At 42.3% G+C, this 12,960-nt stretch overlaps 1 protein-coding gene across 1 annotated transcript in view; it reads left to right on the top strand.

The window, feature by feature from the left end:
• Nucleotides 1-6,433: 6,433 nt before the first annotated feature.
• The window catches only part of ITGAM (integrin, alpha M (complement component 3 receptor 3 subunit)), a 41,662-nt gene continuing 35,135 nt past the window's right edge, over nucleotides 6,434-12,960 (top strand). The window contains exons 1-2 of the mRNA XM_006896488.1: nucleotides 6,434-6,461; nucleotides 9,093-9,198. Of these exons, the coding sequence (XP_006896550.1) occupies nucleotides 6,434-6,461; nucleotides 9,093-9,198 (134 nt within the window). The remainder of the gene's footprint in view (nucleotides 6,462-9,092; nucleotides 9,199-12,960) is intronic.

The following is a 12,960-nucleotide window of genomic DNA, read 5'->3' as shown; positions in this document are numbered from 1 at the left end:
CCCCCCCCCCCCCCCCCCCCCCCCCCAACTCCATACAAAGTGAGAACTTATATAGTGGAAGTGAAACATGTATTGGAGAAGATACACTAGTGAATATATTTTAGTAACTTTGCAGATTTCTTAAACAAGTAATAGAAAAGGCTAATAAATCTGGCTACATTTAACAGAGAGCTCTGCCTGATGGAAATAAAAATAGTAAGTAGTAATAGCATCTAATTTATAGTTTGAGTGTGAGTATCAGAGGAAAGGTGGAGGGTCAGAAAAAAGAGGAAGACCCTCTTTTGGATTTACACTAGCAATCGTGAGGATGGCGCACGATAGGACACGGTTCAGATCTGGTGCTCATAGTGTCTCTCTGAGTCAGAGGGGACCTGATGGCACCTAACAACAACAACAAACTGGAAGAGATGATATCTTGGAACCACTGAGTGGTTCTTTCCCTTAGAATCCCCCAGTAAGTAATGCTTTAGTTGATGTAATAGTAGAAACATGGATTCACTGAAATTATTTCACATTTTGGAGAGATTATAGTTAGATTTTTCTGATAGGTATTGTAAAGAGAGTGGAGATGGCATGAAGTAGGTCTCATTTGACTTCTGATGACTTTACAAAGCCTCTGGTGGGATGGCTGGCGTCCCCATGGCTGCTCCTCTTGGTGGCAGTCAGGCAAGGGAAGTTTCTGGGGTCTTTTTCGTTGTGTGTTACTGTTCCTTTTTGCCCTTTGAAGGTATGTGGTCAGCCCTGACCCTTAGAGTAAGGGTAAGTAAGGGTGGGGTGGAGCCTGCGATAAACGTTACCCATGGTGGACAGTGTTTGGTGGAGCTCCCCGATTAAAACAAGCTTGGAAGCAGGAGTGGCATCCACTTCCATGATGGCTTGCCTCTGGAAACCCTATGAACCTGGAGAGAGGATGAAAGTTATACAGGTGTCCAGGACTGTCATTCACAGGGTCACTATGAGTTGCCTATGGCTTGACGTCACTTAATAACAACAACTTTACAAAGAAGAACAGTTCCCATCAGCAACATCCAAAATGCAAAACCAATTCTGAAACCAATCATACTGCTCTACTACTTGGTCTGAAATCTGTTGCAATAGCTACACAGACCACACAAAACCATACAGTTGTGTGATTTATCAGGGAAGTTAACAGGTTACAATTCAGGTTGGCAGCAGGATACAAGTTCTCAGTCAGGAAAGCTTTCCAAGTGTGCTCACAGGTCCCACAAAGTTATCTGTGTTGTTGCTATTAGTTGCCATCAAGTTGATTCTGCCTCCTGGAGACACCCTATGTGTGGAGTAGAATTGTTTTACAGAATTTTTTTTGAGGCTTAGTAACACTCATATATTTCATACATTCCCATAGAGGGCTAGTAATACATGTCATATTATCCATTGATTACAGTAGAAAACCAGGCAACAGAGAAAGTTTGGTTTTTGGAGGGTGGAGATAGGGTGAGAAGGGGTTTCTATTTTTTTTTAAATTTAGTTTGTTTATTTTTCATTTCAATGAACATCTACAGACATTTTGGAATTCCATTCATTCATTGCTGCACCCTTCTCCCTGCACCCCCCCCCCCCATTTGCTCCTCTCCTTGAAAAGCAAAAGAAAAACTCCCTCATTGGTACACAATCCCCCCGCACCTCCCCAAACCCCACCCCCTACCCCCAAATATAATCCACTCTGCAACCCTCATTGCATACTCCTACGATAAAAATAATGCCCTAAAATATAATACTTTTAGACTATTCTCTCCCCCATAGACTTCAATGCCGTAAACATATTTCATCCAGTTTTTCTCAGTCTTACCCCACCCCAATGCCAGCCTCATTCTACAACAGTGGCACCATATAGCATTTGTCCCTTTGTGACTGAGATACCTCACTCAGCATAATGTCCTCCAGGTTCACCCATTTTGAATAATATTGCATGAGTTCCTTGTTCTTCAATGCAGCACAGTATTCCATTGTGTGAATATACCACAGCTTCTCTACCCATTCATTTGTTGATGGGCATTTAGGTGTTTTACAGAATTTTTAAGGCTTTTGGAAGCCAATTGCTAGGTCTGTCTTTGGAGGCTCTTCTGGGTGGGTTTGAACTATCACCTTTTCAGCTAACAGATAAATGCATAACTGGTGGTACCACCCAGTAACTCCAAGTCCATCCTTATTATGAACACAGAAATCCATTGTCTACACAGAAAAGCCTTCTGAAGCAGAGGCATCTTCGGGGAACTTCTTTACTTCCTTTTTTCTGGGGCTCATACTCTCTTTCATACAGAATGTCTGTACTTCTCTGCCAGTCAGTATTAGCCTTTTCTCATTAGCAGCCAGCAATTCTTGCTTCAGCTGATACATTTTTTTTCTAGCTCCAAATCTGTATCCTGCATTTTTAACCTCAGCTCCCATTATCAACCAGCTCTGTCTCTTATCAGGCCTTATTTCTTAATTAAAATTCTCTGGGAGAGGAACTTCTTCTTTCCACATACTTTGGACATGTTATCAAGAGAGGTCAAACTTTAGAGAAACTATCATGGTTAGAAGAATAGTGAGTGAAAAAGAGGAAGATTGTTGATTAATGGATTGAGGGCCTGAGAAGTGGGCTCATGCACACCAATGTTTGTAAGGATGGCACAGAACTGGGCAGTGATTCCTTCTGTTACATGCAGGGCTGCAGTACATAGAGGTGAGATGAGTCAGAGTCAGCAGTATGGCACCTGACACCAGCCACCAAACAATAAATATCAAGCTGCCACGAATAAAAAAACCTATCTTGAGTGGCCACTGGAACTGTCTCCTCCATTTCCCATCATCATTTGACACTCTTATGCAAATTGGCCAGATTTCCAGGTGCCAAATGTACAACTGCTTTAGCTGAAGGCTCTCTCTGGCTTTTTGATGCTCTTAGACATAGGTACAGGGGAGACAAGACTGAGAGCACTAGGAATCGAGGCTTTCCCAGAGAGCTCTTGGGGTGATGTCTGTAAGGACTTGACTGCTCATCCAAATATAGAGCCTTGGAGAGAAAAAAATGGGCAACATCCTCCCATGAGATGTACAGTCTCCTGAAAACCCAGTGGAGGGTCAGTTATAAGTCTGTTCCAACATGACAGCAATGAGTTTTGAGTGAGTATAGAACTTATCCAAAAGTTGATGTGAAGTGGGGTATAAACAGCCAGCCTCCTTTCCCCCAAGATGGAATAACTCACATGTTCTGCATTGGCTCCAGAATTCCACAGTGGATTGAGTTCATTTGCATACAATAACTTGCAACACAACACACTTTTTTTTTAAAAAAATTGAGATTTTTTTTACAAAAATTGAGGTTTTAATGAAAGTTTATAAAGAACTTGGATTTCCATTCATTCATTGTTGCACATTTCCTCCCTGTCCCCCTACCCCGTTTGCTTTTTTCTTTGGAAAAAAAGTTCTTTCATTGTTATAAGGTCCCCCCCACCCAAGACCACTTTATTATGCAGCTCTTAATACCTAATTATGTATTCCTTTTATACAGCTCTCTCCCTTATCTGTTTCAATGCTGCGCACATTATTTATCTCCTCTTTTCTTAGTTTTTCTCCAAACCCCATGTCACTCTTGTTTTATAACAGTGGCATTATGCAGTATTTGTCTTTTTGTGACTGAGATAATTCACTCAGCATAATGTCCTCCATGGCCACCCATTTTGTAGAATATTTCATGGGTTCTTTGTTTTTCAGTGCTGCATAATATTCTATTGCGTGACTATACCACAGCTTCTCTATCCCTTTATTTGCTGATGGGCACTTGGGTTGTTTCCAGCTCTTTGCTATTGTGAACAAAGCCACGATAAACATGGATATGCATATATCTGCGTGGGTGGCAGTTAATGGTTTCTTTAGAATATATTCCCAGTAGTGGAATTGCTGGGTCAAATGGTATTTCTATTTCCAACTTTTTGAGAAAGCGCCATACTGCTTTCCATAGTGTTTGCACCATTTTACACTGCCACCAACAGTGAATAATGGTCCCAGTTTCTCCACAATCTTACCAGCATTTGTTGTTTGACAACATATTTTCAATGGACTCCTTCTCTTTGTCACTCTTTTCCCCTGACATTTCTTGGGTCAGCTCCCAAATAAAGTATTTTTGTTTTATCTCCATTTGTTTCTCCATTGTTCACGTATGGGGGAAGCCAAGCTAAGGTTGTATCAGGATTGAGAGCAGGAGACAAGTGGGAGAGAATGATGGAAGCCTACAGATGGGCTGGCCTGGGATCAGGTACCCACCTACTGTCTCCTTCTTAGGTACACATCCATTTGTGTGTCACTGAGAAAGGTTTTGAGATTTGGAGAGACATTCTGAGATTTTTGCCTGGATCTTAACAACCTTTCAGCTACTCTTTGGGCCTAGGAGTTGTCGTGCCTTCTAGGCTGTAATAGAGTGTGAAAACTGTTCCCATCCAACCATAGCTTATCTCTGAAGCGGCTCAGTCACCCACATAGGTTTGTATTTTCTCATCGTGGTCTCATAGTCCTTTCTTCTTTCTCCAGCTCTTTCATTTCTAAACAAATATAGCCTGCCTCCTTGTGATTGTAAATTATTTCTTCCCCTGATGATAAAATTAAATTTTTTTGTACAAAAGTTTTAAATACAAAACAGAAAGAAAATGAGCCTCATCCTATAACAGAGTAAAAATGGCCACAAATTCCTTGACATAACTCCTCTTAAGAAGTGGACATCTGTGCCCATTCCCCTTGATTAGTTGTTAGATGTCGTGGAGTCAACTACGACTCAGCGGCTCTGTGAACAAACAGATCAGAACCTTGTCCTCTCCTGCGCCATCATCACAATCTCAGCCATGCTCAAGTTCATGACTGAAGGCACTGTGTCAATCCATCCGTAGTCAACACTCTGCCCATGAACATAGATGAACTTCTGTGACTGCTTAACCTACAGGGTATGGTAGAAGTGATTCCATGCCCATTTCTGGATGAAGATCTTAAAGGGAGTGTTAGCTTTCATTGCTCCTCTCATGAGAAAGCACCGAGCCATATAGAAAGTCACAGGTTGGATGGAGCTCCTCATCTACAGGAAACTAATTGCTGACCATGTCAAAGAGCTCATCCAGCCCAATTTGGCCTCAGGGGACACCACTTCCAGCCTCCAGCTGACTGTGACCACATGGAGCAACCCAGCTGAGGCCAGCCAACCCACAGAATCAAGGGGGGTAATAACATCAACAGCTGTTTTAAGTCTCTAAGTTTTGTTGTGGCTTAGTTACTGGGTTGCAACACATGACTGTATGTTGTTTTTGTCGGGTGCCAGTAGAGTCAGAGCCACAGCCTCCAGTGGGTTTTCAGGGGCTGTGAACTACTAGTGAGGAGATTGTGCTCATTTTCCTCCCACAGAGTAGCTGGTGGTTTCAAACCAACCGCTTTAGAATTGGCAGAGCAACACCTTACTCATTAGGCCAGTAGAGGTGGGAGGGTTTCCTGTGTGTGTGGATGTTTTTAAACAGATAATTTAAAACATTCAGAGTACTACACACCGGGGAACGTAGAGGCCTGTCACATGTACGAAGCGTCATCCATCCATCCATCCATCCCTTTGGTGCTGGGTATTTTGTTGGTAAAGGTGCACTTGAATTGACTCTGACTCGTTATTATTGTGTACCATGGAGTTGGAACTGACTCATGGCTGACATTTCAGCGGGCTTTCAGAGGCAGTAAATTGAATGGAAGGAGACTGCCCATCTTTCTTTCACGAAGCAGCTGGTGGATTCGAACCACATGCCTTTGGATTGGCAGTGCCCCTCCTTACCATTAAGCCACTAGAGCCCCCTAGCAGCCCTATATAAAAAAAGAATGAAACTCTCTCCTACTAGGTGTCAATTTTTTACCACTAAAAACAATGCTGCAATGAGCAAGTGTGCATACATCATTAACTTTTAGTCTTAGATATTCCTTAGGACAATTTCATTTAAGTGAAATTTCTAGAACAAAGCATTTGCACATTCCTCTTTTTAAAAGCAAAATATGATTCCAAGAGTACCTGGCTACAAAAGTGGACAGCTCTTGTTTTCCTGGGCTGGAAGGAGAAAGTTTTGCACTTGGTTTTAAGGGGAGACCCAAAGACACGCTCCAGGAGATGAGCCCTAAATCTGTTCAGCTTGCCTTTCAGGATGCTTTAGCCAACCCTAGAAACAGGTATAGACATTTTTAAGTTTCTTTAATGGTTGTGCTAAGAAGCTGAGCGGGGAGGGAGACCAGGCTGTGTGCGGTCTAAGGAGGAAGGTCAAGCGAAGCTGTGTGTTCATTAAGTCTCCGCCCTTTTCCTCCAACTCTCTCATCAGACTTCTGCCTCCCACTTCTCTCTTCTACCCTTCTGGCTCTGGTGGTTCCCCAAGTGAGCTCAGAGGTCCCTGGAGCCCTCCAGCTCCTGCTCCTGTCAGCCATGACTAGCCACATCCTTCTGTTGACAGGTACACCAGGGGCCTGGGAGGGAGGTCCTCAGGTTGGGGAGAGTACACTTCCAGATCTGTGGGTGGAGCCAGGGTGCAGAATAGCTAAGAATTAGAATGGGGAGAGAGAAAGAGGGTATGGGGAAAGAGAAAGGGTCCAAGGAGCAGAGAGTAGAGCTAGAGAGACCAAGATGAGCTGGCCAGAGAAGCTTGACTAGACAAGGAAGTTTGATTGGTTTCCTTGCTTTACTGTGAGGAACCTGAAGCCCAGAGAGAAGAAGTGACCGTGAGTGGTGGTTGTTGGGTATCATCCAGTTGGAATCAGCTTCTAACTGACCCTTCAGTGGGTTTTCAGAAACAGCAAAACCCATGCAAGGAGATTGTCCATCTTTTCCCCACAGAGCAGCTGGTGGATTTGAACTGCATGCTTTTGGATTAGCAGTGCAACTCCTTACCCCCAGGCCACCAGAGCTCCCTGGCCCAAGGGTATATGGCTGGTATTGGGCTCTTCTCCTAGGGTGTTGTGTTTCCTGTTTGCCTCTGCTTCACCATCTTCACTTGGCCTCCAATTCTATTTCCTAAGCATGTGATGTGAATGTTTGCTGAATGACTGACTGATTGAAATGATTTAAGCTTGTTTCTTTGTGCCTGTGTTTTGTGGAGAACGGACTAAGGGAAGGGAAGAACATGCTCGAGAGTTTTGTAGGGAGGAATTTACATAATGGAGAAACGTAGGAACTTAAGTATTGGGCAAATCGGCAGGAAGGGCATTGGAGGAAAGGACTCTGTGAGCTCAGGGACTGTGCAGAGCACAGAGATGAGGCAAATATGAATGACCCTGGATGGTGGTCTGAGTAGAACTCACTCAGAAGTTAGAAAACCACAGCCGGTGGGCCAAATGTGACCCACACATGCTTTTGTACAGCTAAGAATGGTTTTCATAGTTTAACATTTGTAATCTATACGATGATAGGAACACTAACTTTGAATCTCAATTGCTATGCTCCAAAAGACTATCATTAATAAACTCACTTAAAAAAAGATAATTGGGCAATCATTTTTGTTATATTTAGAATTTCTTCAATAAAAGTTTGTGGAAATGTATTTTCTCTTGTTTTATAAAGACAAAGTCATTGGTGTTGAGTGAACTCGTAGCTGACCCTCCAGCAAGTTTCCAAAGCTGTAAATTGCACAGGAGGGGATTGATCATCTTTCTCGCTCAGAGTACTTGATGGATTTGAACTGTATACTTTTGGGTTGACAGCACAACTCCTTACCACTAAGCCACCAGAGTTCCTGTCCTGTTATATGTAATCCATTCTATTTTGCATCTTGGTCCTCAAAGCCAAAAATATTCACCTCTTATAAAAATATCTGACTTCCACTTCACCAAACAAGATATTCAAATGGCACATAAACACATGAAGAAATGTTCAAAATCCCTAGCTCTAAGAGAGATACAAATCAAAACAACTATGAGATATCATCTCACCCCAGTAAGATTAGCAAAATTTAACAGAACAGCAAACAACAAATGCTGGCGAGGTTATGGAGAAACTGGAACCCTTATTCACTGTTGGTCGCAGTGTAAAATGGTACAACCACTATGGAAGGCAGTGTGGTGCTTTCTCAAAAATTTGGAAATAGAGATAGTATTTGACCCAGCAATTCCTCTACTGGGAATATACCCTAAAGAAACCATAACCGTTGCCCAAGCGGATGTCTGCACACCCATATTTATTGTGGCTTTGTTCACAATAGCAAAGAGTTGGAAACAACCTAAGTGCCCCTCAACAAATGATATTCACACAAAGGAACTACGCTGCATTGAAAAACAAGGAACTCATGAAATATTATTAAAAATGAGTGAGCCTGGAAGACATTATGCTGATTAAAATTTCTCAGTCACAAAAGGACAAATACTGCATAGGGACACTGGTGTAAAATAGGACTGACATCGGGGTTGGGGGGAGACTGAGAAAGAAAGGATAAATAATGTACACTGCATTGAAACAGATGAGGGAGAGAACTACTTACAAGGGATATGTGATTAGGTATTATTGTTATGACAGGAGTCCAGAAAGAAGGCTGCATAGGAGAGTGGACTTGGGGAGAGGGATTGTATAACAATGAAAGAATTTTTCTTTTACTTTTCAAAGAGAAGAACAAATTGGAATAGGGAAGAGACGGTGGGCAGGGAGAAAAGTGCAACAGTAATAAATGGAAACCCAAAGTCGCTGTAAACTTTCTTCAAAATTAATAAAAAAAAATCTGACCTCTATAGGAAAAGGGACTGATCCCTGTCCCAGCTTATCAGAGCTGGACGTGGGTGATGGACAGATGTTGAGTTAGGGTGAATCCCTGTATGAAGATATAGTGCAGGAAGTTGCTGCTGTAATCTGTCCACTGGGCTATTCCTCATAGCGGCCCTACAAACAATAGGTTGACACCTTGCCCTATCCTGTGCAGTTCTTAGGATCTCCTCCACGTTCAAGCTCATTGCTGCATTCATTGTGTTGATCCATCTCATTGAGGGTCTTCTGTCCTTTGCTGACCTTTTTTACCTTGCCGAACATGATGTCCTTTTTCAAGGATTCGCGCCTGCTGACAACATCCAAAGTTCTTTTCCTCTAACTCATATTCTCCCTTCAGCCTTTGCCATATGTCATGGATTCAACCTGGACACAGAAAACGCGATTATTTTCCAAGAGAATGCAAGAGGCTTCGGACAGAGCGTGGTCCAGTTTGAGGGATCCCGGTAAGATTCTTAGGTGGAATTCTGTTTCACGCTTTTTTTTCTCTCGGACTTACATAACTGACCAAAAATGACAGTGTTCTTTATTTATGCTTTTGAATAGGTAGTAAAGTTACAGAGTTCAAAATGACAAACATATTGTTATTGTTGTTAGGTGCCCTTGAGTCACTTGTGACTCATAGCAACCCTATTCTCTGAACCCTGCTCTATCTTGAGCCAACCTTATAGTTTCTGACTCACAGCCCCCCATTACCCCAGTCCCTGAGTGAACCCATCTCATCGAGGGTCTTCCTCTCTTACTAACTATCTATCTATCTATCTATCTATCTATCTATCTATCTATCTATCTATCTATCATCCATCCATCCATTATCGTCGAGTCAGAACTGACTTGCAACTAACTCTATAATAGGCTTTAGGAAGTTGTAAATCACATGAGAAGAGATTGTCCATCTTTCTCCCACAGAGCTGCAGGAGGATTTGAACTGCCGGAGAGGTCATTTGGGTTAGTTCGGCTCCTTGAAGACTAGGCCACCAGGGCTCCATATATAAAAGAATGTGACAGTAAAGGGTTTCTCCTACTTTCTTTTTCTTTGGTTCCATTCCTAAGAGGAAGTCCCAGTAAATGATTTTTTAAAAAATAAATTTTTATTTTATGATTGTATATTATCAGATCAAGTCTCTGTGGAGACTAAGGTGCGCCTGATACAGGCCATGGTCTTTGCAATCACTTGTTATGCATCAGAGAGTTGGACAATGACTAGGGAGGATAGAAGAATTGATGCCTTTGAGCTGTGGTGCTGGAGAAGAGTATTGAATGTATCTTGGACTGCCAAGAAAACAAACAGATTCATCCTGGAAGAGGGTTAAACCAGGCTACTCCTTGGAGGCAAGGATTCTGGGGCTTTGTCTGACATACTTTGGACATGTTGTAAGGAGAGACAGGTCCTTGGAGAGGGACATCATGCTTGGTAGGGTGGAGGGACAGTGTAGGAGGGGAAGACCCTCTATGAGGTGGATTGATTCAGTGACTGGGGTAATCGGGATGGGAGTGTCAGAGGCAGTGTGATTGGTACAGCACAGAGCAGGGTTTAGGGCTGTTGTACATAGGGTCGCTATGAGTTGCAAAGGAGTTGACGGCACATAACACCACCACCACCCACCACGACCATAAAATCAGATTTGACCAGTACAGGAGGAGATTGCCCCTTCCTTCTCCAGCAGAGCATCTGAGGGATTGGAACCAGGCACCTCCAGGATTACAGTGCAGCTTTTTGCCACTAGGCCATCAGAGCTCCTGATTTCTTTTTTTAAAATTGAATTTTAATGAAAGTTTATAGAGACTTTGCATTTCTGTTCATTCACTGTTGCACATTTTCCTCCCTGCCCACCACTCCCCCTAGTTGGTTTTTCTCTTTGAAGAGTAAAACAACCCAACAACTTTCGTTATTATACAATTCCCCCCTCTCCAGTCTACTACGCCATGAAGCTCTCATTCTGGACTCTTGTCATGAAAATAATACCTAATCATATATTCCTTTTAACTATTTCTCTCCTTCATCTGTTTCAAAGCAGTGTATATTATATATCCCCTCTCTTCCTAGATTCTCCCCAACACTGATATCAGTCCTGCTTACAACAGTGGCATTATGCACTATTTGTCCTTTTGTGACTGAGATATAATGTCCTCCAGGCTCACCCATTTTGTATAATATTTCATGAGTTCCTTGTTTTTCAATGTAGCATAGTATTCCATTGCGTGGATATACCACAGCTTCTCTGTCCATTCATCTGCTGATGGGCACTTGAGTTGTTTCCAACTCTTTGCTATTGTGAACAAAGCCACGATAAACATGGGTGTGCATATATCTGCTTGGGTGGCAGTTATGGTCTCTTTGGGGTACATTCCCAGTAGAGGAATTTCTGGGTCAAATGGTATTTCTATTTCCAACTTTGTGAGAAAGCGCCATACTGTCTTCCATAGTGTTTGCACCATTTTACACTCCCACCAGCAGTGAATAAAGGTTTCAGTTTCTCCACAACCTCACCAACATTTGTTGTTTACTGTTCTGTTAAATTTTACTAATCTTATGGGGTGAGATGATATTTCACGGTTGTTTTGACTTGCATCTCTCTTAGAGCTAGGGATTTTGAACATTTCTTCATGTGTTTGTGTGCCATTTGAATGTCTTTTGTGAAGTATCTGTTCATATCCTGTGTCCATTTTACAATTTGGTTGTTTACCTTTATCTTGTTGGGGTATAAATGATTTCTTCTGGAGAGATTCTATGCTTCTGTGACAAGCACTACCAGCCTGCCTTCCCACTCACCCACAACATCTAGTACATGTTTCCCACAAGATTGGGAAAACGATAGCTTGTGAGCTGCTGCTTGCTTTTGCTAACATAATTTTTGTTGAGTGCAGTCCTGCCTACTCATGTGACTCAATGTGACTGTTTTTGAGCTACAGTGACTGAGCTCAGTAGCAGCAACAGAGACCTTCTGGTTTGCCAAGCATGACACATTTTTTCTCTTAGGTCCTTTACTGAAAAAGTTTGCTGACCTTTGCTATACTGTCTCTTGTCCTTCCCCCCTCCTTTCTCCTTTGCTTAATTTGACTTGGTTATTTTGCCAGATAAGCACACAAAGAGCTTCCTCATTCTCTTTAATGTTTGCATACTATTCCATTACTTAATGGCTGCAGCAATGAACTCTAGGAGAGAGAGGAAGGGAGGATGGCAGGTCAACTTGACAGCACTTAACAACACTAATGAACATTTACATGGCACTAATCTTGTCTCTATTTTATTTAAAGGTTCTTAATTGACATTTAGGGATCTCTGGTAGTTCTTAGGGAATTGCACTGCTAATCCAATGGCCATGTCTCTCATGGTTCAAATCCACTAGTGGTTAGGTGGAAGAAAGATGGTTGGTTTCCTCCTGTGCAATTTACAGCCTCTAAAAACCTGCTGGAGGTTTAGCTATGAATCAGTTCCAACTGAATGGTGATGGGAGAGGGAAAGAGAAAGTTGACATTTAGACTGTTTGCAACCTTTGGCTGTGTAGACAGTGCTGTCATTTCGCACATGTGTAGATGTGTTGCTAGGTGCCATCGAGTCACCTGTGATTCACCGTGATCTCGGGAACAACAGATCGGACTCGCCCTATCACGCACCATCGTTACTGTCTCTGATAGGCCCGAGCCTGTAGTTACAGCTGCGGTGTCATTCCAGCTTGTTGAGGGTCTTCCTTAAGTATATTTGAAGATAAAGTCCTAGAAAAGGACGAGAGGATACACATACAAATATAATTTTAACAATTCTTATTTATCTTCCATAGAGATAGAGGCAACTTGTACTCACACCTGACATTTATGAAAACATCCACTTCCCTCTCACCTTGAAAACCCGATATGTTATCAAACTCTGATTTTGCCATATTGGATAGGTGAGAAAGTGTATTTTAATTTGGTGTTTGTTTGTCTTAAAATTATCATTTTAGCAATTTTAAAGTATAAACTCCTGTGACACCCAGCCCATTTGCAGTGCTGTGTGACCATGACCACTGTTTAGCTGCAGAACATTTCATCCTCCCAAATGGAACCTCTTTCATCCCAACCCTCACTCCCTAGCAACCACTAACCTATTTTTCTGTGTCTGTAAATTTGTCTATTCGGAATATTTTTTATAAACTGGAATCATCCCATATGGGGCCCTTTGTCTGGCTTTTTTCACTTAGAACCTTTTCAAGATTCATCTATGCTAT

The sequence above is a fragment of the Elephantulus edwardii genome, unplaced genomic scaffold, assembly GCF_000299155.1.
Source record: "Elephantulus edwardii isolate Elephantulus edwardi_28Jun2011 unplaced genomic scaffold, EleEdw1.0 scaffold00186, whole genome shotgun sequence".
Lineage (NCBI taxonomy): Eukaryota > Metazoa > Chordata > Mammalia > Macroscelidea > Macroscelididae > Elephantulus > Elephantulus edwardii.
This window is presented reverse-complemented; position numbering and strand designations above follow the sequence as displayed.